Source organism: Heptranchias perlo, chromosome 7 (assembly GCF_035084215.1).
Source record: "Heptranchias perlo isolate sHepPer1 chromosome 7, sHepPer1.hap1, whole genome shotgun sequence".
Taxonomy (NCBI): domain Eukaryota; kingdom Metazoa; phylum Chordata; class Chondrichthyes; order Hexanchiformes; family Hexanchidae; genus Heptranchias; species Heptranchias perlo.
Genome location: NC_090331.1, coordinates 92,820,564 through 92,834,651, shown reverse-complemented (window position 1 = coordinate 92,834,651; position 14,088 = coordinate 92,820,564). Strand labels below are relative to the sequence as shown.

General features: G+C 40.7%; 1 protein-coding gene across 1 annotated transcript in view; it reads left to right on the top strand.

The window, feature by feature from the left end:
- Positions 1-14,088, top strand: part of LOC137323411 (sperm-associated antigen 16 protein) — a 982,420-nt gene that overhangs the window by 83,657 nt on the left and 884,675 nt on the right. Inside the window, exons 7-8 of the mRNA XM_067986887.1 lie at positions 115-232; positions 5,056-5,125. Of these exons, the coding sequence (XP_067842988.1) occupies positions 115-232; positions 5,056-5,125 (188 nt within the window). The remainder of the gene's footprint in view (positions 1-114; positions 233-5,055; positions 5,126-14,088) is intronic.

The following is a 14,088-nucleotide window of genomic DNA, read 5'->3' as shown; positions in this document are numbered from 1 at the left end:
GACACCTCTGGGCATTTTAGGACATTTTGCCGACAGGACATTCAGGGGAGCTTAGTTATGTTTGTGATCCTGATTTAAATATGATTGGTTTATGATCTGTTTGTGATCTTTTAGGCTTAAGAAGCACTATGCATCCTTTGAACCTACCCTGAGGGAGATCACAGAGAAATACAATACTGCACTGAAGCACAAAATGTTGACAAGCTTGGAGAAAGACAGAGCTCTTGTGCAGGTTTGTAATAGTACCTGCTTGAAAGACAAAATTATAAAATTTGAACGTGCTGTTTGCTTCCATTCTTCCACAGTGACGCAATTTGAAACTTATGATGTAGCACAAAAAGTTATTTCCCATTAATTTTTAGTATGCATTTTTAATAACAGTCATGCTATCGCCTTTTGCCATGCAGAAGTGACCATGCGGCCTACATTTCACTGTTTATGAATCTTACCAAAAAAGTAGATATGAGGAAAGTGTGGTGGAATGTCAGGTGTGGGGGAGGGGGAACACCAATGAGCAAATCTCTCCTGTTTAGTTCTTCCTGAAGGATTCTTACCTTCAAAAACAGCAATAAAAATGTTGGGTTTGTGTAAGATATAGTCATATATTCCTATTGCTCTAATGTGGAAGTATTATAGGATATTGTCATACATCCTTTACCTCTAATACAAGTTTGAGGACTAGGAAACATTGAAACATCTGGTTAATACTCTTTATTAAATCAAGTCAATGAGATAATAAAACATAACCCCTTACATGTAGTGTGTGTGAGATATAGGTATCAATTATAACATTATAAATCACACACCAGGGATTCCTTCAGGAGATTGAAAACGTGTCATGATCGCTAATGCTAGCCTCAGCAAGACAATATCAAAAAATCCCCAAGGACCTTTTTATATCTTTAATTACGTCCTCCTAACCTAATGCCATTATGTCAACGCGTTCTAACTGCCTCTGGTTAATCTCCCTTCAACGGGTCTGCGCAATAACATCTATTTACTCACTAACGAGAAATCGTATCAGTTATGGCCTTCCTCTTATCTCTTCCCAGTATATTCATAATACAAGCCTATTCATACCAGATTACCTCCCTACAGTCTCCTTAGTATATACTTACTATAGTTCTTAATCTCTTCTCATGGATGAGGAAATGTCTCCACTGTTCCGGGCCTGACCTCGCATACCCATTGCAGAATGAGTACTAATATGTGGATATATATTTTAAAAGCTTACAATGGCTATTCTACCTGTCACAGCTATACTTACAAAAAATACTAGTGAAAAGTTTTCAAAAACACAATTTTACTTGCTTATGGCATTGTTAATACCCATTAAAGAGGAACTGTTGCACATATATGCAGCTTTGAGGCATGTAGAAAGGTGAATGTTTAACTCCAGATTAGCTCTCGAGTTAGGAGAAAGTGATGTATGTTTTAGGGATATAGAGTGTTCAGAAAGGACAGAAAAAGGTGTGGTCATATATGTGAGGGACAACTGGGAGATAAATGAAAAAATCTAAGCTAACTTGGGTATGCTACTGGCCACCGGCTTAACACAAGGAGGACAGTTTCCTCTGAAGAGATAAGAAGGGTGTGTGAGAACAGGAAAGTTATTTAATGGGAGATTTCAATCAATCCAACATAAATTGGGAAAACAAAAAATAAAATACTGTAGCTGCTGCCAATCTGAAACAAAAACAGAAAATGCTGGAAACACTCAGCAAGCCAGGCTGTGGAGAACATTAAAAATTAGCATTTAAGAATAACCCTTCATCAGAACTGAAAATTGGGAAAACCCAAATGGTTCGGAGTTAGAGTTGGTTAATGACCATAACTTCTTCATGATTCTGTGCGCAAGAAAAACCATGAGAGAGACAGTGCTCGTCTTGACTTGGTATCCGTGAATGACCCAGTGTACAGGAAATGGAAGTCATAGCACCCATGGGGGACAGTGGCCACAGAAATATCAAGTTTAACATGAGCTTGGACCCAATTAAACCTAAGGTTTATAATTTTAAAAGGGCTAAATTCAAAGAGAAGAGGGAAGATTTAAAATAAATGGATTGTAGGAAGATGTTTAGCAACATTTCAGGAGAAGACTATCTGAACACACACTCTTGAACAAATCCACTTTTGGTTTTTCATATGCTGTTAACTCTTTCAGGTCTAGGGTTCTACCACTTGTTGCCTTCTGTTTCTTTCTATTGCGTATCAGTATCAGTTTTGCCTTAAGTGCAGTGGGAATTGAAAAATGGGGTTGGGAGAAATTCTTCTGTCTGATAAGTGTAGGGAAATAATATAAAGGAGTGCATTTACGATTTTGCAACACAAAGCACAATAGGAAATCTTTTGCCTTGGTGATTTGATTCATTTCTGTAGTACGGTCCCTCACCTACCCTTCCTCGCGTGTAGAATGTAATTTGCATAACCCTGTTATTTTCACTCCTAATACTAACTTTCTACATTCTTGCCAGCATATTTGTCAGTACAGCATTCTTTTTGCTCATACTATAACTTTCTGTTATATGCACGTATGTTCTCTGCATCTCCTTCCAGGCCTTCTGGGAATTTCAAGTCAAAGAGGTGGTGTTGAATTGGCCTGTAAAGTATTCTATGCAGGGGGCTGGCTCCCTCCACGAGAAATGTATTTGCATTGCTCCATTACTGCACTTTTCGGCACTTGCAGGGATTGATCGCTAAATCAGTCATCTGCTGTTGCCGATAACATTAACGTATTGCAGTGCTTGCTCCACAGCTGAATTTTTTTGATATTTGAAATTTAGAGGATATTTTCAAATGGTTGGTTAGTTGTTTCAGAAGTGTGAAAATATCATCAATCGGGTGCGCAGTGATTGGCTGCTACATTTTAGGAATGCAACACCTTCTATGATTTTGTCACCATGGGAGTAGTTTTCTATTTTGTTAACATGGTCAAAAACATGCTTAGTTTTTCTTTTTCCAAAAGAAAAGCTGGCCTGCATTTTCTGGGATGATTGGTTCATTATTCAGGTTCATCTGGTTGCCATGTCCCCAGGTGGTGGTCATTTTTAATTTTTTTTTTAGAAAGGGAAAGGGAAGAACCAGTTGTCATGATTGAAGTCTGAACCAAAGACATACACAAGAACAGGGAGGAGTTCTGCTTGGGGAGTATCAGGAGCTAGGTGCTAAATTAAAATGCAGGACATCAAGGGTGGTAATTTCCGGATTACTACCCGAGCCACAAGATAATTGACAAAGAGATAATCAGATCAGGAAAGTGAAGGTGTGGATAATAAAGTGGTGTGGGAATGAGGGGTTCCATTGCATGGGGAACTGGTGCCAATACTGGGACAGGAAGGAGCTGTATCACTGGGACGGGCTGCACCTGAACCAATGGATGTTGTCTATATGGACTTCCAGAAGATATTTAATAAAGTTCCGCACAATAGGTTATTAGCAAAATTAAAGATGCATGGAATTAGAGGTAACCATGTTACATGGGTTGGTTGGGAGGTAGAAGACACAGACTAGGGATAAAGGGAATGTACTCTGATTGGCGGGATGTGACAAGTGGTCTACCCCAGGAATCTGTACTGGTGTCTCAGCTTTTCACCATATGTATCAATGACTTGGATGAAGAAATAAAGAGTTGTATATCCAAGTTTGCAGATGACAGTAAGGTAGAAGGAGCAGTAAGTTGTGTAAATGGATGCAGGAAGTTACAAAGGGACATAGACAGATTAAGTGAGCAGGCAGAACTGTGGCAAATAGAATTCTGGGTGACAGCATCCACTTTGGATCCTAGAATGACAAATCAGAATATTTTTATTAATGGTGAGATTAAGAACTGAGGAGGAGCAAAGGGATTTAAGTGTCGACGTACACAAATCACAAAGCTGGTGTACAGTTACAAAAAGTAATCAAAAAGACAAATGGAATGTTGGCATTTATCTTAAAGGGGCTGGAATACAAAGGGAAGGAAATTATTGTAGAACAGTTTCGGGCACGCACTTCAGAAATAATATATTGACCTTGGAGACGGTGCACTGCAGATCCACCAAAATAATACCAGGCTCGAAGGGTTAAATTATGAGGCGAGGTTGCTTATATTTGGGTTGTATTCCCTTAAGTTTGGAAGGTTGAGGGATGATCTAATTGAGGTGTTTAAAATGATAAAAGGATTCGATAGGGTAGATACAGAGAAACTAGTTCCTCTCTAGGCAGTTCTAGAACAAGGGGGCACAATCTTAAAATTAGAGCTGGGCCATTTAGGACTGAAATCAGGAAGCATTTTTCACACAAAGTATAGTGGAAATTATGAATTCTTTCCTGCAAAAGGCTGTGGATGCTGGGTCAATTGAAATTTTCAAGACTCAGATCGATAGATTTTTGTTAGGTAAGGGTATCAAGGGATATGGATCAAAGATGGGTAAATGAAGTTGAGGTACAGATCAGCCATGATCTGATTGAATGATGTAACAGGCTCGAGGGGCTGAAAGGAACAAGATTAGGCCAATCTTCCTAATTATTTTATTGTTGGAAATGGAAAAAACGAAAACATTCGGCAGTTAATACCTGTGACAGTAGATAAATAAATAGCAGATTTACAACTATACAAATAAATCCTACTTTGACAATATAGCCATTTGATAATCTAGGGAAAAGTGACATGTCTAAACTATATAATGACCGTTCCAGTCAAACATCAATGCCTGGCTCACATCAAATATCACATTTGAAGATTTTAAAAGCTGAATTAATTTGGCATATCACATAATATTTTGCATGTTGAAGTGTTGCATCAGGTTCATGTGTTGTTCATGTTCCAACTGCAGTATAGATTTGCATTCTCAGCACTAGCCACAATGGCAGTGCTTGAGATCATAAAGTTAGTTCTAATTTTAAAAAAAGATACATTTCTTTCCTTAGAATGTCATTTGTATTTCTCCATAAATTTATTGTCACTACTTTTTGAATGACTTCCACAAACTTTTCTAGCAACAACTTGTCACAGGAAGTGGAGTGAATTTTCTTTTTAAGAAAAGCCCCATTCAAATAATTTCATTTTATTCACAGGTATCAGGTTTACAAGCCGCCTTACGTACCATAGAATGTGGACGGGATCTGCCAGTTGCTGTGACTTCAGGTACTAACTGAGTGGGATGACACTTATTAAATACTTTTGTGAAATAGGCTGGTAAGGTGTTATTGCAATCTCTTCATACCGATCACTAGATCTTCATTTCAGGAGAAAATATTTGTCGTGATCAGGTTTAATCTTAAGGTCACTGGTAATCATTTCTTTATTTGACTGGCAGGAGGCAACTACTTCAGAAATACATCTTGAAACTATTGATTTTTTTCATGGAATGGTTACTGAAGCTTTCGATTACAATTCACAGTCATATAGAAAGGTGATTTTGAAGTGTTGGTTGCAAATGAAAACAGCATGAGTCAGAACAAAGAATAGTGTAAGATTTAACATTTTAGGTCTGCGAAATATCTATTCATTTAACTCTTGCATTACATATTTTTTGCTTGTGCATGCAAAAACAATTTTACATACACACCAATTAGTTGGCCACAAATGATGCCAGACATCAGTCACAGTCGCTATTCATTTTTAGCTGATGCAGTATTTTTCTAGAACTAACTTCAGTTGTCAGAGATCAGATGGGACACTGACAGTGCCTGCTTCTTTTTAAGAGAATTTAATAATTGTTAAATAAACAATAACTAGATTGTTTTATTCTCTTTTCATGGTCAAATTATTTTAAAAAATAATAATGTATTAATATGGCTTAAGGCTGCCTGTCCAACATTGTTGTGGATGAGCCAGAACCTTTTGCAGCTGAATAGTGGTAAGACCAAAGGCATGCTTTTTTGCCTCTGACAGAATCTTCACGCCTTAGACTCTGAACCCATCCACCTTCCTGGATGTCGGTTCAATCTCAACGCAACAGTGTCTTACTCAACCCTGAGCTCAGCTTAAAACCCAACATCCAGTCCATGACCAAGTCTGCTTACTTCCACCTCTAAAATATTGCCTGTTTCCATATTTACTTCTCCTCCAGTGCTGCTGAAACCCACATTCATGACTTTACTCACCTTGAAACTCAAATTTTCCATTGTCCTTCTTGCTAGCTCCTGAACACAATCCTGCATAAATTCCAACTCATCCTTTTCCTCGCTTATGACTCCTGTCCTTACCGCCATATGTTTGCTTACTGCTCCTTAGCACATCAAAATCTTCACCTTGTCGAGCAGATCCCTTGCTTGATCTTACCTCTCTAAACTCCTGCATTTCTACATTTCTGCTCGCAACATCTACTTCTCCAACTGTACTGTACTCCTGCCCCCGTTCTCCCCCCCGCCCCCCCCCCCACCCCCCCACCCCCCCCAAACCCTGTTCTACCATTGCTGGTAGATACCTCTGGCATCTTACCTCCACACTCTAGAACTTTTTCCCTAAACCCCTCAACACTACTACATTTCTCCCCACATTCAAACGGTTCCTTAAAACCTACCGCTGCAACAGTGCTTTTGATTACTACTACTAATTTTCCTTCCTACCCCTGCTCTGGTCTGACTCTGACTGTGAAACATCTTGGGACGTTTTACTATGTTAACAGTGCAACATAAATGTAAGTTCTATATAGTTTTCATAATTCCATAAGACGTTCACAATAGCGAATATTTTATGAACTGTGGAGTGTATAATATAATTCTGATTTCACTTATCCAAATTTTGAAATATTGGCATCTACTCAGATCAAATTGTTATAAATTTTGGCGTGTATTAATAAACCTGTGTTGTTAGAAATTTTGGAATCACTTGGCCTATCATAAACTGCAGAACTTCTACGTATCTGGGTAAATTCACTGATCCCCTGCACCCAGTGGGGAGCCACACTTTAAGGGAGCATTGATTGGAGAATTCTTGCTACAGTGTTAGAACTCTGATAATGATCTGCCATAGATATCTTCCTAGGTTTAGTGGCATTAGTTGCCCCTGTAGGTGGATCCCATACCCCTCACTATTTATTTATACAATATCATAACCTCCTGTGACCTGACCGGATATATCATGCCTTTTGCTTTTCCATTCTTTTCAAAGGCGCACTGAGAAAATACCTGGTAAGACAGGGTCAGATACAAATCGTTAAGCTGCTTTAATTCACTGCAAGTGAACATACAGTGCAAAAATTATGATTTGGATTCACCTAATTCAATTAGCACAACTTGTCTTTTGTAACAATACAAAAATAATGCACACACTATGCTTCCCCACATAAGCTGGCTGACTGCCTCATTATCCTCCTGTGTTCATAACATGAGAGGAAGGCCCATACCAGACAACCCTTGCAGAGTGCCTAGGAGCTCTGAACACAAAGGGTGAGAGTTGTTTATCAACTGCTGAGACACGCTCACAAATTGCTCATCATTTACAGTCTTTGGGGAAAGAGTATCAAAGCCTAGCTCATTATCATTTTAGCCACCTTTTGTCTTAAGTGCATTTTTTTAATAACCTGTGTGAATACACTTTACTTTAAAACACAACTCTTAAATACAACATTTTTTTCAAAATCTTTCTGTGGAAAAATGGTCAGAATATCCTGATATGTGACAAGCCCTATATCTGGCTCCCTCACCCTTTGAACTCAGCTGCTTGCTGGAACCAATCTCCAAGGACATGAAATTTCACTCCCTTGACAAGCCTGGCACAGAAGGAGCGGAAAATTGGGATATTAATCCCTGTGCCGGCTCTGCGTTGGATTTTGTGCTGGGTGTGGTTCAGGGGCAAAAGCGTTTGTGCTATTCCTTGGGGATTATATGTATTTGAGGCATTCTGAGAGCCTGTTCATTCTTCTCTGCAAATTGCACTGCTTTGTTCCATTGGTGTCAAAGTCCAGGTGTAATGAAAATACCTGGAACACATGACATTCTTGTTGGCGCACAGCCACAGGAAGTGCTTCCTTACACCCCTTAAAGATGTATTGCCCTCTGTTTGGTAAATAAATAAACGGACACCGCGCAACAATCGCCAAACAGGAGGGTTCCCTCCCTGTCGGGGAACACTTCAGCAGTCATGGACATTCATCCACCGACCTTCGGGTAAGCGTACTCCAAGGCGGCCTTCGAGACACACGACAACGCAAAATCGTCGAGCAGAAATTGATAGCCAAGTTCCGCACCCATGAGGACGGCCTCAACCGGGATCTTGGGTTCATGTCACGCTACACGTTACCCCACCAGCGAACAAATGTTATCTGTTTTTAATATAATGGGTCAGTTGCTGTCTTTTCTATGTTTCTACCTCTCTATCTCTGTTTTTTTTTGTTTGTTTTTTTTTGGTGATTTGTATATTCTGTGAGACCTGGCAGGTAACACCTGTCTGTCTGCACACTGATTGCCTTGGCAACGGGCAGTTGAAAAAACTGTCTGTACTCACCAAGCATTGTTCTGTGAATTATAAATGCGATTTCATCTCGAGGATTTCATTTTCACATCGTTCACCTGACGAAGGAGGAAGCCTCCGAAAGCTTGTGAATTTAAAATAAAATTGCTGGACTATAACTTGGTGTTGTAAAATTGTTTACAATGGTAAATATAATTTTATTTTCAATTTTTACTTTGTGGCTTTTTTCTGTTAAATTGATTTTGAAGCATTGTTTTATTAGTCTTTTTCAGTTCCAGTTACTGTTTTATTTTTATTTGACCTGTTACCACTTAGCAGTCATGGGTGCTTCACTGTTGTGTGGAATTGCCCATGATGGTAGGATGGGTATTTCTTTGGAATTCCTAACCCTCTAATAGCTGGAAGACCAAGAGAATTTCCAGAGGATCCATTAAAGCGATATCTGATTTCTGCCTATATCTGGGATGGTGGCATGGATCCACTATTACCCAGTAAGGGTAATCCACTGGTTCAGCTAGACTTTTGTGGGCATGTCACAGGAGAGTTAACTGGGCAAGTCACTCTCCAGGCTGAGATTGAGTCCTTAAGATGGTGTCTAGTTGTCTCACCAGAAAAGTTGAAGTTTGAAGGAATACATGCAGTGACAAATGTGCAGACCCTGCATTGTCAACCTGAGAGGCAGTATGTGACTGTGTATCATGTATCTCGGTTGTTCTAAAATGTTTTAGTGTCTTGAAACTTGTGACAGTGGCAAAGTTTCATTTTTACATTGCATCTTGAATGTGTGCCATCCTAAGACATGGTATGCATGAGATGCAAAGAACAAGCTGTAAGGTTGCTCGAGAGCTTGGCACAGGTGAGGAGTACATATGGAACAGGCAATACTTTTCAGCAAGCAACCTTAGAGCTGTCTACAAAATACATGGTATACCGTTTACTTCTCAGATTCTTTTGAATACTGTCTTCTTCAACATCTGGCCCCAGGACTTGCTGTTAGTGTGTTCAGTATTGATCGTGCTTACCATCTGCTACCATGATTAGTGCCCTAGTGTTCACTAGGGAGGGTGCCCTGAAATGTCAAACTGGGCAACTGTCCTCGTATCCACCTCATGCAGATGCATGTCCATTTAGCCATGCTTGAAATGATGCATTTAAGGGGAAGCTAGAAAAGTACCTGAGGGAGATAGAAACAGATGTATATGTTGATAGGGTGAGATGAAGGTGGGAGGAGGCTCGTGTGGAGTATAAATACTGAAATAGACCAGTTAGGTTGAATGGCCTGTTTCTGTGCAGTAAATTTTGTGAAATAAGGGATTGACTGACGGGGTCAGTTTCGTGCCTCTTTTCATTGTGGGTTTTCTTTTACTTTACTTATGCCTGATACTTCTCCCTTCACAGCTTTTGCAAGGCTCATAATATGTGAAATTAATTCTGAAGCTTGAGAAGTATTTGTCCCCATACGCAGGCAGTCACCTTTAAGTCGCCCATTGGTTTAATTTCCTGCAGAAGGGCAAAGCTCCACAAGGAGCTATGCATAATTATTATAATCAGCTGGAGCACAAATTTCTGAGCAATCAATGCACTTCTGCACCGAGACGGTTTGCCCAGGCAATTCAGTGCAAAAACCTCGTTCCGGGTGCGCAATTTTAGGCCTTCAATATACACTAAAATGCTTTGCTAAATTCACAGTGAAAAAGGCTAAAATCAAAACCAAGATGAAATGGGATTTATGAGACTGATTACAACCTCATGAAGATTAATAAGTGATTAAATAAAAAAGTGGTTCCTATCATGACTATGTGTGAAACCCCACTGTTAGAAGCTGTATTGTAACTGAAACGGCTTATAGTTTTTGATCTATCATCTCATAAAACCAGTTCCAATAATCTTTATTCCTGATTTAAGCATATCAAAATATATTAACCTGATCTGTCTTTGCTCCTCAGCACCGAAAGTAACTCTTTGCAGCATTTAATGGGGTTATTGGAAGGACAATTGTAAATAAGATTTTGAATAAAATGTACATTTGTAAATTACTTGTAATTAAATAGTACTAAGGCACCAGACTGATAGCTCAAGTAGTTGTTTGGACTCCTAATTCAAAAGGTACAGGATCATATAAGGCTACTTTTAAGAACCTGTTTCACTGATTCTTGACTCAGATGCCGAGTGATTCTTGGTCGTAGCTCTGGTAGTAGGAAAGTAATTGATGGCAGTTGTGAAGAAGGCCTTGGTGTAGCTTATTACACAATCTCTACTGAATGAAGAAAAAAATGTAAAATTATTAAACCATGGGCTGGATTTGCTGTGAGCGGCGAACAAACAGCACCAGCTATTCATTAGACTTGCACTTGCCTGTAGACTTTCTATGGGGTTTTACACAGCAAGTTACTGTAAGTTTGAGATCCAAATGGTGCGGTGCCCTCTACAGGGCACTAAGGACCTGTGTGAACAGGACAAGCAACTGTGTATCTCCTTATCCAATCAGATTGAAGAATTGTTAATGAGCAGAGCAGAGTCTGAACCAGGAAGTGTAAGTTCGAATAGTGAATTCAATGTCAAATCAGGTACAGAAAGCAAAATGAAGAGGGATTAAGAGAGAGGGATAAAAGGGACAAAGAAAAAGTTTTTAAAAATTATTTAAATTCTTTAATTTTTTAAAATCTCCAACAACAATTAAAAGCTTAAGAAATGAGACTCCATGTTTGTAAAAGTTAATTTTCAGTGCCAGAGGGGTTGTTTGGCAGTCATTAAGACTTACCACGCTGTTAAAAAGGCACTTAGATTGGAATGGACCAATTGGAAAGCCTTAACTTTTTTGTGGTGGGTTTAGTCCGTATCTACGACGTCAGTACAGGAACTTCACGCTGTTCAATACATTTGAATGGGGAGCCAGACAGCGAGATACCATTTTTGTGCAGCTTCCGGATGGGCAGCGCATCTTGGACAGCAGCTTCCGGATTTCCGCGTTTAACTGCCCACGTGCAGTCGCTGAAAGTTGTTGTCCGATTTGCGCATAAATAATGGTGAGCACTGTTAGCCTCACTGTTATTTTCACAACAAAATCCAGCCAAAAGTGTTTTCATAGTAACCAATTACTGTTGAGTGCTGAGGTTAGTGTGTTTTTTGAAAAGTAGAATGTAAGATAAGAATATTGTATTCCTTAGCTCATTTATTAGTAGATTTCAAATATTGGGGTTAATTTCCTATGCCCCTTTTGCCCAGATTACCTCAGTGTATTGTGCCTATCTTGGCCTCAATAAGCCTGCATTGGTGAGCGGGTCAGTTGTAACGTTCAGGTTGCACCAAGGAAATGCCTGGAAATGTGAGCAGGAGCAACAGGTGCAGCGCTCGGCCTGGACGCTGGCCTTGGGGCTTTCTGACTGCTGTTAGAAAACATCTACCCTTTTGTAAACCATGAGGAGAGATTGAGTAGAATGGGCCTATACTCTCTGGAGTTTAAAAGAATGAGAGGTGATCTCATCGAAACATATAAGATTCTGAGAGGGCTGGACAGGATAGATGTTGAGAAGCTGTTTCTCCTGGCTGGAGAGTCTCAAAATAGGGGCATAATCTCAGGATAAGTGGTCGGCCATTTAGGACTGAGATGAGAAATTTCTTCACTGAGAGGGTTATGAATCTTTGGAATTCTCTACCCCAGAGGGCTGTGGATGCTCAGTCGTTGAGTATATTCAAGGTTGAGATCAATAGATTTTTGGATTCTAAGCAAATCAAGGGATTTGGGGATCAGGCGAGAAAGTGGAGTTGAAGTCAAAGATCAGCTATGATCATTGACTAGCGGAGCAGGCTCGAGGGGCCATATGGCCTACTCCTGCTCCTAATTCTTAGGTTCTTATGAATCTTGTAGCTGAAGTACACATCTGCGATAAAATCAAAGATTTGACCACGTGTTTATATTGCTACAGCCACATGAGGTATTAGGTTGAAAGCCTTATGAAAATTGATAAATACAATGCAAGTCACTTTCTGCTGAGCTTTATGATGCTCTACATATTCCTCCTATAAATGAAATCCAGCCTGTCCTTTTCTGTTTACTTTGTAATCCTCCAAAGGATCCAACATGGCTGCTGTAAGAAACTTAACAGCCACTGATATTCATAAGATTCGATCCTAATTTTTGGGCTCACTAGGATATAAGCCTCAATTGTGCTCTGGAACTCTGGGTGATATGTTTGCCTCAAACAGAATACTTTCAACTTCAGAAGGACAGCCTTGAAGCGTGTTGATAACTCCTGGCAATGTTGTCCATGACCATTGTGATTTTCCTCCCCTCATTTAGAACAGCTTTTAGGAATTTGGCACTAATACCATCCATGCTTGCTGCCTACTGTTAGCTGGAGGAGGCAGTGTGAAGTCCACTACATCCCATCAAATTGGTTTATTAAGTCCATCTGCCTGTGCAGCAAATCCCAGCAGCTTTTCTACTCTTTGTACAGCCTGTTGGGTTGGACCTCACTTCAATCTAGGGTGCTCTCCAGACTGCAAGGATGCCCTCATGGGTTTGTTGCAGAACACTGGCCTCATCAATTATTGGTTCTACCCCACAGAACTCCTCTTTGCCTTATCATCATAGCATAGATACCATCAACCACTCTGACATGTCAGTCCCCTTTTGTCATAAAGTCAGCGTTTTGTCCAGGAAAGCTAATGACCGTTGTCTTGACAAAATTGCTAACTGGCCATGGTTCTGTTGTTTCCTAATAACACTAACTCAAAGAGATTGCTTCTGTAAAACTCTTTTACCAAAGGAAACATTGGCCTAGATATTAAACCCCCATGACAGACAGGAGAGGTTTCGGGGGAGGAGGGAGGAGGGTTAAAAATGAAAAACGGGGAACATGTCCCCAACCTGTTGGGTACGTGCCTGTTACTGTTTTTACAGCAGCGGGTTTCGAGGTGTGCGAGTGTCCCGCCCTTGAGAGACAGGACACTTCATTAACATGTTTAAATCAGGCTCCCACAGTGCAATTGGGAGCCTGATTTAAATTTGACAGTTGCCGCGTGGGTTTCTTAGGGCTTGGAAAACCCAGCAATGAAAGGAAAGCTGGAACTGAGAGCTCAAGAAGGTAAGTGCCTTTTACAGCACTCCTTGTGGACCAGGAGGAGCAGCAGTGCTCTCCCCGGCCCCTTAAGGAAGCCTTCGGCGTCCTCCTGCCTATCACAGCCTCTCTCTCTCCCCTGCCGCGATCGCAGACTCCGCCCCCCCCATCCCCGATCTCTTGCTCCCTCCCTCCCGCAATGTCCTCTCTACCCCCCGCAATGTCCTCTCTACCCCCCACCCCCCCTCCCCCACAAAGCCCCAGTCACTTGCTCCCTCCCTCCTGATTGCCGAGGACCGTTCCCAAGGGCCCCTGACTGCGGTCTCCTGCTGCTGGTTTTCCCTCCGGCCGCCGGCCAGCTCTGTCAATTTAGACGGCTGCTGGGTAGGAAACAAGAAAAGAAAATAATAATGAGGTCCTGCCATTAAATTCAGTAGGCCTCCACGTCCCTGGCCTTGCTGGGTTTTCCCTGTGCTACTGCGCTGCCCTGCACCCTCCCTGCCTCCCTCTAATTATTAGGGTCATTGTGTTCTTCTCCCCTGCCTCCATTGTTTTCCTTTTAGAAATTCCTAAACATTTCCAATCTGAAACTATTGGCTATACAAGAGCTTTTAGATGGAATTTAGGAAT